General features: G+C 41.2%; 1 protein-coding gene across 2 annotated transcripts in view; it reads right to left on the bottom strand.

The window, feature by feature from the left end:
* Window positions 1-19,258, bottom strand: part of LOC141048291 (cytochrome P450 1A1-like) — a 47,319-nt gene extending 28,061 nt beyond the window's left edge. For both annotated transcript variants that reach the window (XM_073543742.1, XM_073543743.1), the window contains exons 1-5: window positions 19,147-19,258; window positions 14,047-14,858; window positions 12,944-13,067; window positions 8,026-8,115; window positions 4,679-4,802 (exon numbers count right to left, since the gene is read on the bottom strand). In XM_073543742.1, the coding sequence (XP_073399843.1) occupies window positions 4,679-4,802; window positions 8,026-8,115; window positions 12,944-13,067; window positions 14,047-14,844 (1,136 nt within the window). In that variant the 5' untranslated portion in view covers window positions 14,845-14,858; window positions 19,147-19,258. The remainder of the gene's footprint in view (window positions 1-4,678; window positions 4,803-8,025; window positions 8,116-12,943; window positions 13,068-14,046; window positions 14,859-19,146) is intronic.
* Between the last annotated feature and the right edge of the window lie 687 nt (window positions 19,259-19,945).

Here is a 19,945-nt window from a genome sequence, read left to right as displayed (position 1 = left end):
AAAGTAGACCCCTTATGGAACTTATCTAGATGTTTATTAGCACTTTGAAGCCACAGGTGCTTCACAGAAGTTTATAGCATAGAGCCGTGGGAATAAAAAAAATCACATTTCCAAAAAAAATCTTTTTTTAGCTCCAAATTTTGCATATTCTTACGGGTAGCAGGAGAAATTTCTCCATACGATTTGTTGTGCAATTTCTCCTGAGTACAGCAATATTCCATATGTGGGGCATACTACTGTTTGGGCTCATGCCAGAACTTGGAATGCAAGGAGCGGCATTTGATTTTTTGAATGCAAAATTTGATGGAATAATTAGCGGACGCCATTTGCCTTTTGGAACACCAAATTAACTGGAATTGAGAGTGGATGCTGTGTCGCATTTGGAGAGCCCCTGATGTGCCTAAACAGTGGAAACCACCCACAAGTGACACCATTTTTAAAACTAGACCCCTTTGGGACCTTATCTAGATGTGTATTGAGCACCTTGAACTCCCAGGTGCTTCACAGAAGTTTATAAAGCTAAGCCGCAAAAATAAAAAAAATCACATTTTTCCCACAAAAATCTTTTTTAGCTCCAAATGTTGTATTTTCACAAAGGTAACAGAAAAAAGGGACCTCAAAAATTGTTTTGCAATTTCTCCTGAGTTCACCGATACCCCATATGTGGTCTTAAACAACTTTTGAGGGATAGTGCAAAGCTCAGAAGGGAGGTAGCGCCATATAACAGTGCAGATTTTGCTGTACGGATTTGAGGGTGCCATGTCAAATTTGCAGAGCCCCTGAGGTGCCATAACAGCAGAGCCCCTCATAAGTGACCCCAATTAAACCTCTCAATGAATTCATCTAGGGATGCATTGATTATAATGACACTACAGGTGTATCACAAACTTTTATACCATTGGGCAGTGAAGATAAAATTATTTACATTTTTACCACCAAGATTATCTTTCAGCCCCAAGTTTTACATTTTCATACTGGCAAATGGATAAAAATGGCACCAGAATTTGTCCCACAATTTCTGCTGAATATAGAAATACCCCATATGTGGTTGTACAGTACTGTACTACTTTGCCATAAGGAGTGACTCAGGAGGGACAGAGCGATATTTGCCTCCAGGAACGCAGATTTTCCTAAACTAGTTTGCGGATTCCGTATAAATAGCCCATAAGTGCTACTAAAGCAGAAACCCCCTCAAGTTACCCAATTTTGGAAATTATAATCCTTTGGGAATTCATCTACCAATGTAGTGACTATTTTGACTCCATGGGTGGTTTCCAGAATCAGGCAGTAGTGGATGTTGCTGAGTGAAAATTGCAAACTGCCGTTGTAGTGACCAATACATTATGCCCAGCTCATTCTTCTGGAGACACGCACCTGTAAATTAGGCAGGCTCTCATCACTACAGAAATGCCAAACATGTGGCTGCTAAATGTTGTTTAGGAACACTGGGGCTCAGAAGGGAGGGGGGCATTTGAATTTGGGAGCAGAGAATTTGCTGAATTTCTTTTGGGGGGCGAGGAGCCATTTAGTTTTTCCAGAGCCTTTGTGCTACCAGTAACGTGGTAGCCCCCTATATTTCCATTAACAGATGACAGATCTGAGTGAGGACTTGCTGTTTTGTGGATTGAGTGAAAGCTTTTATTGGGAACATTTTACATAGCGTTTGGGATTACAGTTATCCGGCACTCTAAGCTGACCACTTACTTAGTGGTTTCCATCTAAATCTCAGAGTGACGTGATTCCGATGAAACCCCCGATGGTTCCATTCACTATAGTGAGGCAGCATAGTTACTCTGGACTCTGGACTCCATCTGGCCAAAGTTACGATGTGTCCTTCTTTTCAGAAGTGCACAAAACTGTGGCCGATGGCACTTTTGTGCAATCCTAAAAAGACGGACACCGCCAGATCACAGGTTAGACGGCATCCACAGTGCCTCAATCTGCCTCATTATAGGGAATCTTCAGACAGAGGTTCTGTCTGAATCACGTATTTCAGAGATTTTCACCGAAACACTGGTGTAAGTACTCAGCACAGAGCGCAGGATAAATGTGCACCAAGTCTTACTGCGATCTTTGGGAGGCAAAATAAAAAAATTAACAGCATGTGAAGAATTGGCTTTATTTTTTTTATGCCATTCCTCATGCGGTATTAGTGATTAGACGACTTTATTCTTCGGGTCGGTGCGAATACAGCAATACCAGATTTATATCGGGTTTTCATGTTTGGCTGCTGTCACACACTAAAAGACGCCTTTCATTGTGAAAACTAGTTTTTTTGTCACCATTTTTTTAGAGCTTTAATATATTCATATTTTGCCTACAGAGTCATGTGAGGGTTTGTTGTTTTGCGGGACGAACTGACGTTTCTATTGGTACCATTTTCGGGCACATGACACTTTTTGATTGCTTTCTATTCTGATTTTTGGGAGACAGAATGAACAAAAACCAGCAATTCAGGAATTGCTTTTTTTTATACCGTTCCACGTGTCATAAGGCAGCTTTATTCTTTGGGTCAGTATCATTACAGAGACACCTCATTTATATCTTTTTTATGTTTTGGTGCTTTTACACAATAAAAACTATTTTATAGAAAAAAATATTTTTGCATCGCTTTATTCTGTGAGCTATAACTTTTTTATTTTTCTGCTAATATAGCTGTATTGCAGCAAGTTTTTTGCGGGACAAGATGCCGTTTTCAGTGGTACTATTTTTATTTACATCCGTCTTTTTGATCGCGTTTTATTGCACTTTCTGTTTGGCAGTATGATGGTAAAGCATTGCTTTTTCCTCTTTTTTATGGTGTTCACTGAAGGGGTTAACTAGTGGGACAGTTTTATAGAGCGGGTAGTTACGGACGCAGCAATACCAAATATGTGCACTTTTATTGTTTTTTTATTTACATAAATAAATGTATTTATAGGAAAATATTTATCTCTTTTTTCCTTTATTTAGGGATTTTTAAAAAAATAATTTAACACTTTGTAATTTTTTTTTACTTTTTACATTACTATTTTACATCAGATCGCTGTTCAAACACTCTGCACTGCAGAACATCAGATCAGTGATCTGACAGACAATTAATGAGGCATGCCCATCCCACCTTACCTGTAGTATATGGAAGGACCCCATGGTTATCTTGGTGTCAGAGGTCTCCATAGAGATTATTTGGACAACGTGTGTTGTTCTGATGGAAACGTGCAGGACGCTCCCTCCCTGCGCGATGCTTCTCTATGCCGCTGTCACTACTGACAGTGGTATCAGAGGGGTTAAATGCCCAAGATCGGTGCTAGAACAGATAGTGGGCGTTGCTGTGGGGTGTCAGCTGTCACCTCCTGCAGAGCAGTACTAGAACGGCGCATGTTGTGAATAAGTTAAATTACTCCATGGTGATGATATGAGTATATGTGCTTAAACTTTATATGTACGAGTACTTAATCCCTATATATACTTAACCTTTGCATGTTAAAATATACAAAAGTTTATGCAATCATACTATTCCTTTAATTTTGTATTTTGAAATAAAATTGCGTTGTATCACAAGTAGTAGCCTTCTTTAAAGTCGTATCCAAACAGTAGTGTTGACTTGACAATACAGGCCCCGTTGGCACATGATTCAAAATCCCATTTTGCAATGGGTTCAGATGTAAGCCTCGACGAATCCACCGAATGGGTGTCGGAATGCAATGTAAAAGCACCCTTAGTTTTTTGTACTTATTACATACAGGGGTGTGGGAACTCACTTTGTGCTGTACATCTTGGCTATAGCTATAGCTATATATATATATAGCTATAGCTTTTCATGGGAAGGTGTCTGAATCTGAAAAGTCAGGTCTAGGTCCTGCTCTGCAACCATCTGTTTTGAGATCTTCTGACACATAATGAAGTGAACTACAAGAGTTAGGTACCATCCTGGTTGGGTATACCTTGTCAAGGTGGGATGGCTTTTACACATTTTTGATCAACTAAGTACCATATGTTATTTACATATACTATTACTATTGCTTTACGTATTTACTGCAGGGTAATGGCTCATTTTGTTATCCAAGGTTTTGTCTGTTAAATGGTCACAGTATGAATGTGCACCTACATATTGCACTTTTACCAACAGATGTGCCAGCTCCTTTTTTTGGTTCTGCTTATGATGTAGAGCAATATCACATTTACCCTACTGTCTAATCACTAGATGTAAAAGTATATACAGGCAGTCTCTGATTTGTGAACATTCGATGTATACAAAACCTCAAGTTAGGACCTTTGGATATTGAAAAAAAAAACTATACTCAACTCATCGCTCACCTCTCTCGCTGCCCTACTGCTCACTGTTCATCACCTGTTCCTCCCTCTTCTTACCACCGACACGTGTCGCATCTCTGTCCTCTTTCCTATAGGCCAGCACTTTTGGCCATGTCCCGGTCCCGGAGGTCACTATGCATCATAAGATTGTGATGTTGAAGTCCTGGTCTATAGTGAAAAGTCCAACAATGCAACATGCTATGGTGTAAAAAAGAGGAATGGATGGCAAGTAGCGATTATGGGAGCAACCAGAGATGTTAGCGATCAGATAAGCTTTTTTTTTTTACATACAAATTCAGGTTATTAACAAACCTACAGAATCTAGTTAATAACCGAAAGACTGCCTGTGATATACAGAGTTTGTTAATAATTTTTGAAAATTTACCAATGTGGTAGCGTAAATGCAGAAAATGATGAATGCCTGAAGACCTCATGTATAAACGCTTCTGTAAAGTGTAGGTTGTGTCGGTCATCAAATGTTGGAACTCTACCAGCTCCAATTAGAGTATCTGCAATTAATAGAGAAATCATCAATACATGTATTTGAAATTTTAAAGTAGCGTAGATAGAATAACACAAATTTGCATAAATGCTGATCGCTAGGGTTTGCCGTTCAGAAGTAACAGTAAAGCAGGCACGTATCCCCTCTAATCAACTTAAAACAGTCAGTGGTACTGCAATGATCAAAAGGTCTCCAGCATAGTTTACCTATGCGCAGCGCCATGCAATTCTCAGCGCCTGTGCATATTTTGTGACTTGGTAAGTAATAAGGTGGTCTGGTGCTCTCTAGTTTACTACTTTCATATCGGTCAGCAAATTGATGGGGGAGTTCAGAGTCAGACCTCCACCACTCACTCAAAAATTATAGCCTTTTCAAGGAATAGAGCTCCAATATTACAGCCCAAAAAAGCCCTTGTTGTAGGTTTTAAATTTTCCCTACAGCACAGACAAAATAATGTTGCTTCTGGAATTTTTTACTTCTCAGAAACCTTTTTGCAAACATGAACAGTTTAGATTACACATATATGGCGCCCCTGAGGGTCCAGTCTCCACAGAGGTACTGCACCTCACCCAGAGGTGTGGTACCCCACGACCAGGTAAGGTGGAGACACCCGACCACATTACACACCCGCATCCCACACATATATAGAATAGCAGAGCCCCTGCTTGGAACATGAAGGGTGTTGGGAGTTGGGCGGAGCGTAGGAAAAGAGGGAGAGAATTGTAGGATGGGAAGTGAGTCCCTCAGAGGGAGGGAAGGAGAAGGACATGTCTGGAGCAGCTCCTGCTAGTAGAAGCTGTTGGATGGATTTGCTTGGACAGAAAGCTCCCTGAAGGGAAAGTGGTTCTTCCAGAGGCACGGGTAAAATGTGCTCCCCATGGGTCTCATTCCATGCTGACCAACGTCAGGTGGAGGAAGGAACCAGGTCAAAAAAGGGACACAGCCCCTAGCCTAGCGGAGTGTACATCGAACTCAACTAGCAAGCTGACAGTTGTGGTCACTTTATGGGCCACAGAAAACTACCACAGTTACTCTCACCAGAAAGGCAGCTATATAGTATCAAAGAAGCAGATTATACCCGTTGTCTGACAGGATTCACAGCTGCTGGCCTGGGACACTGACTGTGAAGTGCTGGAAAGGAAGGAAAGTGGAAAGCAGCATTGTGGAGACGGTCAAGGAAGGTATATACTGACATGGAGTGCTGGAAGGGTATACTTCATTTTACTTGGAAGTTGGCTGGACCCCTCACCTGGAGAACAGAGCACTGAACCGGGCATCTGTACTGCAGACAGAACTGTGAGTAAAGTATTGGAACTGCATTCAACTGCGTTATCTGCTTTCTTCCTGTGTCATCAACCCAGAACTGCTACATCCTTTACTCCACACCAGGGGTGGACCTACTGCCCATGCAGACCGTGAATTGCACGGGGGCCCCGGGGGAGAGGGGGCCCCTCCTGCGTCCAGCACCACATGGCTAATTATGTCAAAATTCAAATTAGTGATGTGTAGTGCAAAGAGGAGAGCAGCGCTGTGGGAGGCAAAGGGGCCCCTGTGAGGCAGGGGGGTGCGCCTGCCCCCAGCACCGACTCCACCCCCCTCCCCGCATTGAAGGAGGCAATGATGGAGCCTGGAGGAGAGAGCGTCAGCTGACGCTCCCTCTCCCATCATTCCCCGCTCTGCCTCTGACACAGCGGGTGCGCGATGATGTCATCGCGCTCTCACTGTGTACCAGGCAGTGCAGGAGAGGAGACAGGAGCCGGGAGCAATGCAGGCACGAGGAGAAGATGAGAAGTGTGTTGTTTTTTTTTTGTTTTTTTTTAAATCAGTGTGAGTAATGGACTGTGGGGCCATTCTGGGGGGGCTATATGCCATGCTGGGCTGTATCATACCACGCTGGGGGGCTATATACCATGCTGGGGGGGCTATATACCATGCTGGACTGTATTATACGATGCTGGGGGGGGCTATATACCATGCTGGGCTGTATTATACCATGCTGGGGGGCTATATACCATGCTGGGCTGTATTGCTGGGGGGCTATATACCATGCTGGGCTGTATTATACCATGCTGGTGGGCTAGATACCATGCTGGGCTGTATTATACCATGCTGGGCTGTATCATGCCATGCTGGGGGGGCTATATACCATGCTGGGGGGGCTATATACCATGCTGGGGGGGCTATATACCATGCTGGGCTGTATTATGCCATGCTGGGGGGGCTATATACCATGCTGGGCTGTATTATACCATGCTGGGCTGTATTATGCCATTCAGGGGGGCTATATACCATGCTGGGCTGTATTATACCATGGTGGGCTATATACCATGGTGGGCTGTATACCATAGTGGGCTGGGCTGTATACCATGTGGTGCTGGGCTATATACTATGCGGCTGTGTTATATACCATGGGGGGTACATTTTACATTATATTCTATAAAGGGAGGCTGTGTTATATAATATGGGGGGCTACATTATATTCTATGGGGAGGTGGGCTGTATTATATTCTATTTGGGGCAACATTATATTCTATAGGGGGCTGTATTATATTTATTATATTCTATGGGGGCTGCATTATACTATATGAGGAGGGCTACATTGTATTCTATGGAGGGGCTACATTATACTATATAAGGGGCTGCATTATATTCTATGAGGGGGTTGCCATATATTCTATGGAGGGGCTGCATTATACTATATGGGGGGACTGCATTATATTCTATGGGGGGTTACATTAAGTTCTATACAGATATTATATCCAGTCCTGCAGAGCCTCAATATTAGATAACAACAAATAACAAATAACTTTGTTGCCCTATGAAGGGTTGGGGGGCCCAAAAAATTTCTTGCACAGGGGCCCTCTACAGTCTGTGTCCGCTCTTGCTCCACACTACATCATCATCTCTAAATTCCTCTCAACTGCCCTGGGACTACAGCTCTGCCTGTGGAGAGCTATTACACCTCTGCTGCATCATACCATCTCTCCCAGAGGAACTTCACTGCAGCGCTGGTCACCTCTGACCATATACCACAGGTGGCGTCACAAACTCATTCACATAAACTTTATTATTATTCAATTTTCTTAATTTTACATGAACGCTTGGGGCCACGGACCGGGTCACTGCCACCGCGACACTTCCCCTTCAAGACACCAGCCCGGTACCGGATAACCCACGGCCCCTGGGGCGCTTCACATATACAGTAAGGAAAATTATGAAATGCAATTTACCTATCTCTTGATAAATTTTGTCTTGGACCTCTGGATATTTAATCAAATATAAGAATGACCATCGTACAGCAGAAGACAAAGTGTCATAACCTAAAAGTGATAGAAATAAATCATAATGAAAATATGATAATGATGCTGAGATGTGACAGTTCAATTTACTTCAATGGTAAATTTATATTTTTCTGAAAAAAAGCAACATATTAAGATGAATCCCCCCTTCATAAAGAGAAATCTTTAACCTCTTTACCACCAAAGCCTGTTTCACCTTCATGACCAGGCCAAATATTACAATTCTGACCATTGTCACTTTTTGTGGTAATAACTCTTTAACGGATGCCACCAATTCTGGGATTGTTTTTTTTACTGACGTATTGTACTTCATGATAGTGGCAGAATTTCTTTGAAATTACTTGCTATTTTCAAACTTTTCACATTATTTTTATGCCCTTAAATCAGAGAGATTGTCACACAAAATAATTAATAAATAACGTTTCCCACATGTCTACTTTACATCAGCACAATTTTGAAACATCATTTTTTTGTTAGGAAGTTATAAGGGATAAAAGTTGACCAGCGATTTCTCATTTTTCCAAAAAATATTACAAAACCATTTTTTTAGGAACCACATCACATTTGAAGTGACTTTGAGGGGTCTATAAGACAGAAATTACCAAAATTCTATAAACTGCACCACACAAGGTGCTCAAAAGTACATTCAAAATGTTTATTAACCCTTCAAGTGTTTACAGGAATTAATAGAATGTGGAAGAAAATAATGAACATTTAACTTTTTTTCACAAAAATTTTAAACCCCATTTTTTTGATTTCACAAGCGGAATAGGAGAAAGCGGGCTAAAAAATTTGTTGTGCAGTTTCTCCTGTGTTTGCTGATACCCAATACGTGGGGGAAATCCATTGTTTGGGCGCTCAGCAGGGCTCAGAAGGAAAAGAGAATGGCTTGACTTTTTGAACACAAAATTGGATGTAATCAAGCGCAGACGCCATGTCGCGTTTGGAGAGCCCCTGATGTGAATAAAACAGTGGAAACCCCTCACAAATGAACCCATTTTGGAAACTAGACTCCTCAAGGGACTTCTCTAGATGTAATCTGAGCATCTTGAACTCCCAGTTGCTTCACAGACATTTCTAAGGTTGAAAATAAAAAAAAATTCCACAAAAATGTGCTTTTGGCCTCAATTTTTTTTATTTTCGCAAGGGTAATAGGAGAAAATGGACTGCAAAAATTTCATGATCCAGGCCGGGGTTTGTTTCTTGTTGTCTGATCATGAAGGGGTTAACCTTCATTGACTCATTTAGGGATCTGTGGAGCTATTTCAGGCTGCTGCAGCCTGCAGACCAACATCAGTGATAGTTCATGCTTCCAGGCTAGAGCAACTGACCCCTTGATACCGGTTTTTGTCCTCTGCCTGTTTCCTCTGCTCCCATTACTTCCCTTTCCTGCCACCCCATTTGTCTTAGTGTTCGCTCCCTGTGCTTCGACCTCTTGGTATGTGACCCGACTTGTCTTCTGACCTGTTTTATTGTCTCATGTCTCTGTTATCTCTGCTCCCGTCTCCCTCTGACTTATGACTTGTTTTTGACCATGTGTATTGCTTTTTCATCTGGTCCTGTTTTTCCTGACAGTTATTGACTCGGCTCGTCTGACCACTCTTTCGCCACCTGGTGGCGCCTGTGCTGCTTCATGGTGGTGCTACGCTGTGTGTGCAACCTCTCCTCCCTCACCAGCACCCCCTGGTGGAAGTTGCACTATACTGCACTGCAGCAGCATTTCAAAAAAATTGTGCAATTTTTCCTGAGTATGCAGATTTCCCGTATGTGAGGTAAGCCTACTGTCTGTGAACATGGCAAGGCTTGGAAGGGAAGGAGCACATTTGCCTTTTGGAACACAAAATTAACAGGAATTGAGAGCAGATGCTGTGACGTGTTTGGAGACCCCCTGATGTGCCTAAACAGTGTAAACCTCCCACTATTGACCCTACTTTGCAAACTAGACCACTTAAGGAACTTATCAAGATGTGTGTTGGGCACCTTGAACCCCCCAGGTGCTTCACAGAAATTTATACTGTTGAGTCGAGAAAACAAAAAATCACATTCTTTCCACAAAAACGTGCTTTTAGCCACATTTTTTTTTATTTGGCAAGGGTAACATGAGAAAATCGAACCCCAAATTTTTTTTACTGTTGTGCAGAATACAACGATACCACACATGTAGGTGAAATACACTCTCTGGGTGAACGACAGGGCTCATAATGGAAGGAGCATTGCTTGATTTTTTTAAAGTAAAATTGACTGAAATTAAGAGCAGATGCAATGTCGCATTTAGAGAGCCCCTGATGTGCCTAAACAGTGGAAACCCCACACAAATGACGCCATTGCCTGAAACACTGAAAATGATGTGATTGGCTATTCAGAATTGAACATCCAATCACAGTGATCGTAGTTGCAGGGGCGTCATCACCCACTGGAAAGACAACTCCAGGTACCCTGCTTTGGGAATCAGTAGGCACCCTTATGTGATCACTGTACCGGCTGTCGCAGTCCGCATTAGCGATGATGTAGGCAGTATGTCCAAGGTCGGTAAGTACCTACCAGCCATGACGTACTGAATACGTCCAAGGTCGGGAAGGGGTTAAAGGGGATTTCTCTCAAACAAAGTTAATTTTAGAGTTGATTTTAATCACTACATCTTGGAATAATAATAATTTCCACAACTGGATGTGCTTAGAAAATCTTTTAAATGTGCTCCTGCTGTGTACTGTGTAATAGTTGTGTCTGACCATACAGGGATATTGACTGATCATACCACAGCTCCTGAGCAGGGGAGAAAGTAAAAGACTTTACAGACATTCCTGCACAGGATCGCAGCTGATTCTTTTGGTGACATAAAACATTTCACTGCCTGTTTTTTAAAAAAATGTTTTACCACAAAAAAATAATTATTTGTGATCTTGTGCTGTCATGTCTGTATACATTTTTGCTTCCTCCCCTGCCCAGGAACTGTGGTATGATCAGACCATGTTCCTGTACTGTCAGACACGGTCATTACACAGTAGATAGCAGGGGCAAATTTATATGATTATCTCAGCACATCTAATTGTGGAAATTGTTATTATTCCAAGATGTATTGATTAAAATGAACATTGTTCATGGGAAAACCCCTTTAAGTATATTTGAATACACAAGTAGCTACATACGCACGATGTACTCTATGTTGTGATAATTATATAGAGTTATTTAGAGCTTTTTCAATGTGAATGTTGGGAAGTATGCAATTACATTTCCACATCAGAGAATGCACATAGAAAAATGTTGTGCTCTTTATGTGCTGAGAATTATATTTACTTAATATAGTGAAAATTATTTTGATTGTAATTAGAGATTGACGGACCCCTGGATTCTCGTGTCCAGTGGTTTCAATCAAACAGTTAAAAAAAGTATGGGTTTTGATATCAGAACAGCACTCGGACCCATACCCCATTAACTTGAATGGGTGCCCAAATATCCAGTGTTTGCCACGCTGTCATGTGGATGACAGCGTGGCAAACACTGCTTCTGATCAGTGGTAAAACCATTACCGCGGGTCAGACAGCCGTGGTTCCAAAGCTTTTAAATGACAGTATGATCTTGCAGCTGTAATAGAAGGTAAAAAGCTTACCTTCGGTCACTGGTGTCAGCTGATGGGACTACTGCTCTCATCAGCCAACGCCTGCTGTCGCTAATAACAGTGAGAGCAGGCGGCAGCTGATGGGAGTATTCATCAGCTAGCACCTGCGCTCTAAATAAAAAATTAAAAAGAAAAACTGGCATGGGTTCCCCTGTATTTTTGAAACCCAGCCAGGCAAAACTGACAGCTAGGGGCATGCACTTGACAGCGTGACAAACACCTGGTGTTCGGGGGCCGAACCGAACAGTAACATGGACTTCCTGGTAAAATCCGTGCTCAGTGTCTATGGCTGAACAGTAGGTGTTCGGTACGGACGCCGAACTTTACTGTTCAAGTCCTGCCATCTCTACTTGTAATTAATCATCCCAAGCTTAATTATAAAGAGGGAGGAGCATATTGCTCTGGAGGTCCTCCACCTTAAGTCTTCACTAGAGATAAGCAAATAAATTAGAGTGGAATTAAATTCTACTCAGATTTTCCAAAATTACACAATCTCCAAATTGCAGATTTTTTTTTGTTTTTCACTTTTACAGAGATTACGCAAAATGGCAGCAGCTGGATTCCATTTTTCTGAACCACAAGAGGCCATCAAAATGTAAAAACAAATCCTTAAACTCATCTCACAGGCCCAATCACTCCTCATCACTGCTCATCTGGTCCTCAATGCATCTTTGGATCACCGTTAGATGCATTAAATCCCCAGGCCTTGTTCTGTTTGCTCAGTTCCATTGTTACATATGTATAATATCCCCCCCACAGTTATACAGTCTGCATGTACAAACAGTTGTGAAAATATGGGTCACTGCTCAGTTGAATGACAGGTCTCACCCTTATGTGTTCACCTGTCAACTACCTAGAGTGGCACTGAGAAAAGAGGTTGATGTTGGACTACTCTAATCTTTGACTATGGTCATGGCCAGCCCTGGAATTACATGGCATGAGTTTCCATGGCCAAGCAATTTATGTAAGCCTTAAATAACCAAGCACAATGCCAACTTTTGGATGGAGTGGAGTAAAGCACACAATACCTTCTCTCTGGGATGAACAAATGTTTTGCTCTTTCGTCATGTTTATGCCAGGTGATAATCGGAAATGAGAATTTTTCTGATCAATTATCAGACCCCATAAAATGGCCTTGAGGCAATGTTTCTTTTTTTACACACTTTGCAACCAAATAAGTGATTACATTCTAAATATCTGGTAAAAGACATGAGCTGAATTACAATTGTTTACCTGCTCCAAAGATATCATTCACAGTGGATAGAATCTGAGCATCTGACAAAGCAGATAACTTGTCATCTAACTGTCTCCGGCCGCACCAGTAAAATAACGCATCAGTGATATCTCTTATGTGATCCTGTAGTAAATAAAAAAAGTTAATGCAAACACAGAAAAGTATGTCAAGTTTTACAATAAAGCTGTTCAGCATTTAGTTTAGCAAAGTTTAAAAAAATGAAAATGCAACCTATCCTTTATGCATAGAACGGAGATCATGAACACTCACTTTGTATCTTTTACCTGCTTAAGCCTATTGGAAGATTCAATATTAAGAAAACAGAAAAAAAGTTCAGTTGGATGCATTTGGGGTGATTCTCTCATTTTGGAGTGTACGTTCCTCATTCATCGGCATCCCAAGATCATGTCATTGGCGCGCCAGTGAGGGGATAGAATGGTGCACCCCACTGGAAGCACGCTGTTAACGCCGATGTCAAAGGTTGACAGCGGCATTTAACAGGTTGACAGCCACAGGAGGTGCTTTTCGCCACCGCAGCTTAGAGGAAGAGAATGGCTGAATACTTCAGCTGTTATCTACCGGCATGCAAGCCCACATTAAAGACAGGGAGATGCCTTATGACAGTTATAGTACATCATAAGTCGTTAAGGGGTTAAAAGTGTGTTACTATCTGAAACCGTTATGGCGTTATGTCTGACCTTTGAGACATCTACTGACTAAAAAAACAAATTCTAAATCTGGTAAAAAGCTCTTAGAACTTTACAACTCTGGCAAAAAATGACATATGAATACAGAATTCACCCGAATTGAGAATGAAGTCTCAGTCCTAACAAAGAAAGAAACAGATTGATCTGATAAGATATATTAGAGTTTCTTATTTCCTTGTGTTCTATTGATTTCTGAAATAAAAATTATAATGACGGTTACTCTTCACATGACAAACTATTTGATTTACAAAGAATACAACAGCACTCTGTAGTAAGATGTTTGCAATCATTGACTATGAAATTTAAATGTCATTACTACTATAGACACAGCAGTCTAATTAACTAAAGCAATATAAAAACATGATAAGAATAATTGGTGTATGATTATTACAAACCTTGTCATATGTCTCATAATGTTCTTTTACACGTCTTTTAGTAAAGTTGTTAAATACTTTAATTGCTTGCAGAAGTGCTTTTATTCCGGGCAATGGAAAGAAACGTAATATGGGAATAAAGTCTGCTGGGGCAGCAGAACCTGAGGCCTTGTGTACTTCATCATTTATTTGGATGACTCCAAGAAACTCTTCATCATCATGACTGTAGCGCTTTCCATAACATAAAGCACAGACAACACTGGCTGCAGCATATGTGATATTCTCTGATGGATCAAAGAAGCCCTTCTCAGAATTCATAAGCAGTGTTTCCACGAGGGCTGCAGATTCTGCAGATACAAACTCTTCAAAAAGATTCTGGGAAGATGAAGATCTTGATGATTTTGAAAATTCTCTTAACGACGTCTTAGCGATCTTTTTATGGAGTTTCCAAGCAGCTCCAAAATTTTCTGAGAATGCCAAACTTGTTCCGTCATTAATCAAGCTGAAAGTGTAAAGTTTTGGACGACCAGCGAACTGCTCTCCTTGTTTTAGTAAAACCTTTTTGACGGTCTCCAATCCACTCACTACCACCACTGGCACCGAGCCTAGCTTTACAAGAAATACATCTCCATACTTCTCCTTCATTTTAAAGAATGTCATGTGAGGAAGTTCTTCGATTTGTAATATGTTGCCCAGAATCGGTAGTCCCCAAGGACCAGGAGGAAGCTTTCTTTTTCTCCAGATTTTCTTTGTTATTAAAAGGACAATAAAAAATGTCACTAATGCTAACGTGATTTCCACATTTGTCAGAAACAACATGTTGAATGATCCTCCTATACAAGTAAATAATGTTAAGACAGGTTAATATGTTATTATCAACTATGTTTATATCACATTCATTCAACAGAAAATTAATTTAACCATAAGATGGACGTTAGGAACGTTGGAACGCACTAAATAAAAATAATAATAAAGTGTGTTTCGCCGCTCGGGGTCCACCGTGCAGTAGGTGATATAACTGCTGCTAAGTGGTGGCAGGAGCAATATAGCGGAACTGCACACAGGGTTAAACTTCACCCAGGTGCGCAGAGCAATCACAGTTAACTCACAGAGATGCCCAAGAGTACAAACACAAATGACCGAGCCTGTTGTAGTCACAGTACTCAGTAAAAAACGCACACACGGTATGCAGTCACAGGAGTAGCCCAAGACGGCGGCACTACGTCCGTCTAGACCTACCGTATGCAACTGCGAATGCAATGGAGGCTGCTACTGCAGCGCGGCGTGGACACTGCCGCTAAACGACAAGGACAAGGCGCAAGCGCAATGTCGGATGCTAGCAGCTGTGGATGTTGCAGCAGAGGAGAGCTGGCGCTAATTCTTACTCAGTCCCTATCCACATGCGTAATATCAGAGGGAAGGGGTTTCAAATGAGTCAGTCACCAGAATCATGCATCCGTCTTCATGCACACAGCAGCAAGTAAGTCTATACTAGCGCATGGCGGAACAGCCATGCGCGCCTTTTATAGCAGCCGGGACCTTCTGCACGCTTCCAGATCTCTGAGATGAACCAATGAGAACTGGAGCAGGACCTGAGCACATGACTCCCGATCTCCAATGGGAGATCATCCCATGAGCATGCCCAGTAAGAGGACAGAAGGACTTTGCCCCAGGAGAGATTTGCTGCAAGGCAATCTCCTCTGCAATCTCCTCTGCAGTGGACAAATAGGAGGAGAGTGCAGAATGTGAGGATCTGGATCCCTACTGAGTAAACGCAGAAATCCGACTCCTAACAGAGGGTCTCCAAAAATGTCTTAAAAAATATCACAAAATGCATATAAACAGTGATGCTCTTATTTATAGCACATTAGAAATGAGCCAACATGGATTTCTCAAGAGAAACTAGGGAAACACCATAGATTTAATGTATTCTGTATTCATCCTCAGGATTGATCATCAATATAAGATCACTGGTTGTCCGACACCTTGTGCCCACCACCGAACAGCTGTTATCATCTTCGACATCCGGATGTAAATGGTGTGTGAAGCAGAACATTGCAGCGCCATACGCTGTTAGTAGTTGCCAGAGCTATACACAGCTGATTAATAGTTGTCCAACACCTTGCACCTCCTCAATCTTATACTGATAACATCTCTTAAGCATAGGTCATTAATATAAAAGTGGCAGTCAACTCCTTAAAGGTAAAGTCCCATGGTAATGAAGCTTAATAAGACCAAAGACCAAAAGACCATGAGAGGGTGGTGCCACCTACTGCTGATATAATATCTATATATTAATTCCCTCTTTTGTCTCTTGCCTTGACAGGCAGGGAGAAAAAGAAAGTGCAGTGCTGATGGACAGAATGATGGTCAGCAGCTCTGCACAAATGCTGCTTCACATGATGATATAGGACTGGAGCTCTGGTGTAGATATCCGGCTCCTCCCATATCCATGATAGAATACTCCCTTACTACCTGTGTACTAAAGGCAGCGCAGGACAAGGCTTCAGGGTCCTAAAATTAAAGTATGCTGTGATCCCTCATCTGTGTCTGGACCTGATTGGCAGGGTCGGGGGAAGGGGCAGGGATGTGCAGCTCTGTGACACTGTCCTATTAGCTCCTCCAGCCCAGGGACTGTGCAGTATCTATATACTGAGACTTGCTTCACTGTGCTCCTGTTTTGGTACTGTAAGGCCTCATTCAGACATCCATGTTGCACATACATGTTCTGTTTTTTTCACAGACAGAACCATTTTTAAAACATGGTGCGATTCACATGTCTGTGTTTTTTTCACAGAGACATGTCCATTATTCTCCTGTATCATATATGAAAAGTGCCAATAATAGTCTATGGTTCCATGTAAAACATGAGCAGCATACGAATGACATCAGTGTGCATTCCGTGTGCTGTCCATATTAAAGAAGCACTCCCGTTAATATTTTTATCCTCCTAATATATTGTAGTCATTATTTTATATAGCATTGTGTACTTACAATTGCTCATTTTGCTTTTCTACCCAGCTAATTCTTCTTTTTTTCATTAGGTCTGTAAGCGGGTGAACTGTGATTACACCAGGAAAGCACTAGGACCCTGTGGTGCTTGCCTGCTGCAGCTAAGAGCAGGTGCTGCGAGTGCCTGGGAGTCTGTGTGTGCTGGGGGGTAGGGCCCAGTGTCAGCTATCTAGAGCTGTAAGGGAAGCTTACTGAAGAGAAGAGAGACTGCACGGAGAGACACTGTGTGTGGAGCAGATTGTGAGAAGCAAAGAGATTGAACGCTGTAAGAGACTGTGTACGTGGGTGCCTGAGACCTTGCTGTGGAATAGAGGCAGAGCGTTCCTGAGAGCTGTGTGACTGTGGAGCTCTGTGAAGTCCCTGTTGTGATGAGCTGAGAAGCAATATTGGACAGACATTTTATGCAGAAACAGGCATATTGCTTCTAGAATTTGTGAGGACTACAGGAGGAGAGACGGCATCTTGAGGCTACAGAACTATAAGTCCCTGGCGTTTGGGTTCAGCACCAGCCAACAAAATGAGGAGCCTTGTGATGCTGCAACTGATAGGCGCCGAAGATTTTTGACTGGCTGCAGCCGTTGCAGTCTTTCTGCATGAGTGGAGACTCACCTCAGGTTAACGGTACCATAGTCATAAATACCTGGGTATCCCTAGTTGAAGCACTTAAGGACCTTTGTATTATACTTATATGTATTGTTATTTATTGTAGGTTTGTATAGGTTATACTCAGTGTGCTATCCCAGGGGGTCCCTTGATATCACTACATTCGATTTACACCTGTTCTCTGAGTACCTGAATTTACCTTTCTGATAGGTAAATTTATTTCAAAGCCCTGTGTAATACACTCTTCAGGGAACCTTGAATTGGCATATTGATTTCAGCTCCGGCTGAGTGAGTGTACTGTATAAGGGTATCCAATCTGTTTCCTCCACATACTAAGTTCTACTTTATCTGCTGTTTGAGTAAAGACTCTTTTGTGACCTCAGTCTCGGTTTGCGACCCACTGGATCCGAAGCTATTCGCTCAATCCTAGTCAATATCTTTGCATTAAAAATTGTATTATCGTTAACTTTGTTATGATTGTTGTATATGAACTGTTGAATTGCTAAGCGCTGCGGAATATTTCAGAGCTTTATAAAATAAAGATTTTTATTATTATAGAAATCTTCTGCCCACTGTGTTTTTTTATTCAGTGTAAATTGACCTGTGGTGCGTGTTTCAAATCTGCAACATATCAATTTCTCTTGCGGGTGTGACGAGTTTTATGTGTGAATTTTTCCCATAGACTTACAGTAGGTGCTTAAAATCAACAGGCAACAAAACATACATGCGTTTTTAGTGCGTTTTCAATGCGGAAACACATAAAAACCGCATGTAATCCACCCCTAATTAAATTAATAAAGTTTTTTCAAAGCCAAATACCAGCAAGTATAAAAAACAAAGCAGCTTTATTTAAAGCATGACTAAGCACCAAAAAGAGACAAAAATGCAGTGTCGAAAACAAATACACAATAAAAACACATGGTAAAATAACGCAAGTAATCTAATTTGAATAATAGGTGCATATATTTTGAAGCATCAAAAACTCTTTGGTGAAATGTGGCCTAATGTAGTTTTTGGCTGCCAGAGAATTATAAGGGATCATCTAGTCTCACACCATTCCTAAATTGTGCAAAATGCACTAATGTCATGTCTGATTAAAAATTCATAACATTTGTGTAGCAAAAACTCTTGTTGTCCCGTGAAAAAAATTAATTTTAATCAATAGATCTTGGAATAATAAGCTGTGGTATGATCAGACCATGTTCCTGTACGGTCAGACACAGCCATCGCACAGCGGGGACACATTTATAAGATTCTCTCGGCACAGGAACATTTTATTTAAACACAAAAAATTGGAAATTATTATTATTCCAAGATCTATTGATTAAAATTCACTTTTGTTCATGGGAAAATCCCTTTAACTTTCCCAGTTGAAAACTTAAAACAAATGTTTTATTTCTGAACACATATTGTAATTTGCATTGCTAATACATAAATTATATGTAAAAATAAGACTGAAATATTTGATTTAAAACGTCTAACCCCTGTGTCTGTAACACGGCTTACCTTTTTTGATGTTAGCAGTATCCTAAAATTCAGGTTACATTACCTTGGTTGCTTCACAGGCTTGGGTAAATTCCAAAGTGCTTAGGTTTGCCAGGGAACATGCAATATGAAGACTGATATTGGCAGCATTTCAGCAAAAACAAAGCTATAAAACGTGGGCAGAGTTGACGTATCAGTTTACACTTACTTTTTTCCTCTGCCAATGAATACCGGTCTTTGTGGAAGCTAAGCTACAAGCGAACCAGAGCGTTATCACTTAATTCATATCTAGAATGCGTCAATTCACAGAAACAATGGATATTGAGATTGTGTAAAAATACAGATGAGTTAGGAATCCTGTGACAATCCTTATAAATAAGGCTGACTTTCCATACTTTGACAAGTTATAACATTCATTTTTTTCCACACAAAGCATTATCTACATAATTTATCACCTATCATTTTGATAGTTAATAGGAGGGTAACTAGCAGATTGCTGAGGGTACCACCACTGGGACAGCACTGATCCCCAGAATGGAGCTCTCTAATGCCCTTTTAGAATGGTCTGAAGGGCATGCATAATCACAGCGGCTCTATTCATTGTGTGTGGTACTGCTGGGGATAGATGCTTTCTATACTAATATTGACTTTATCACATCATACATTCACTATCTAAAATCACTGTAGAATAATGTCTACTCATAGCAATTGCTCTTCACATTTTCACACCATTAGATTGTGTGTCCACATTGAGTTTTTGGTGAGTTTTTAATGCTGTGTATTTTCATTGCATCAAAAACTCCTCCTCTACAACCTGCAC

This window comes from Dendrobates tinctorius, unplaced genomic scaffold, assembly GCF_039654945.1.
Source record: "Dendrobates tinctorius isolate UK_male_01 unplaced genomic scaffold, ASM3965494v1 ptg000134l, whole genome shotgun sequence".
Classification (NCBI taxonomy): Eukaryota; Metazoa; Chordata; class Amphibia; order Anura; family Dendrobatidae; genus Dendrobates; species Dendrobates tinctorius.
This window is presented reverse-complemented; position numbering and strand designations above follow the sequence as displayed.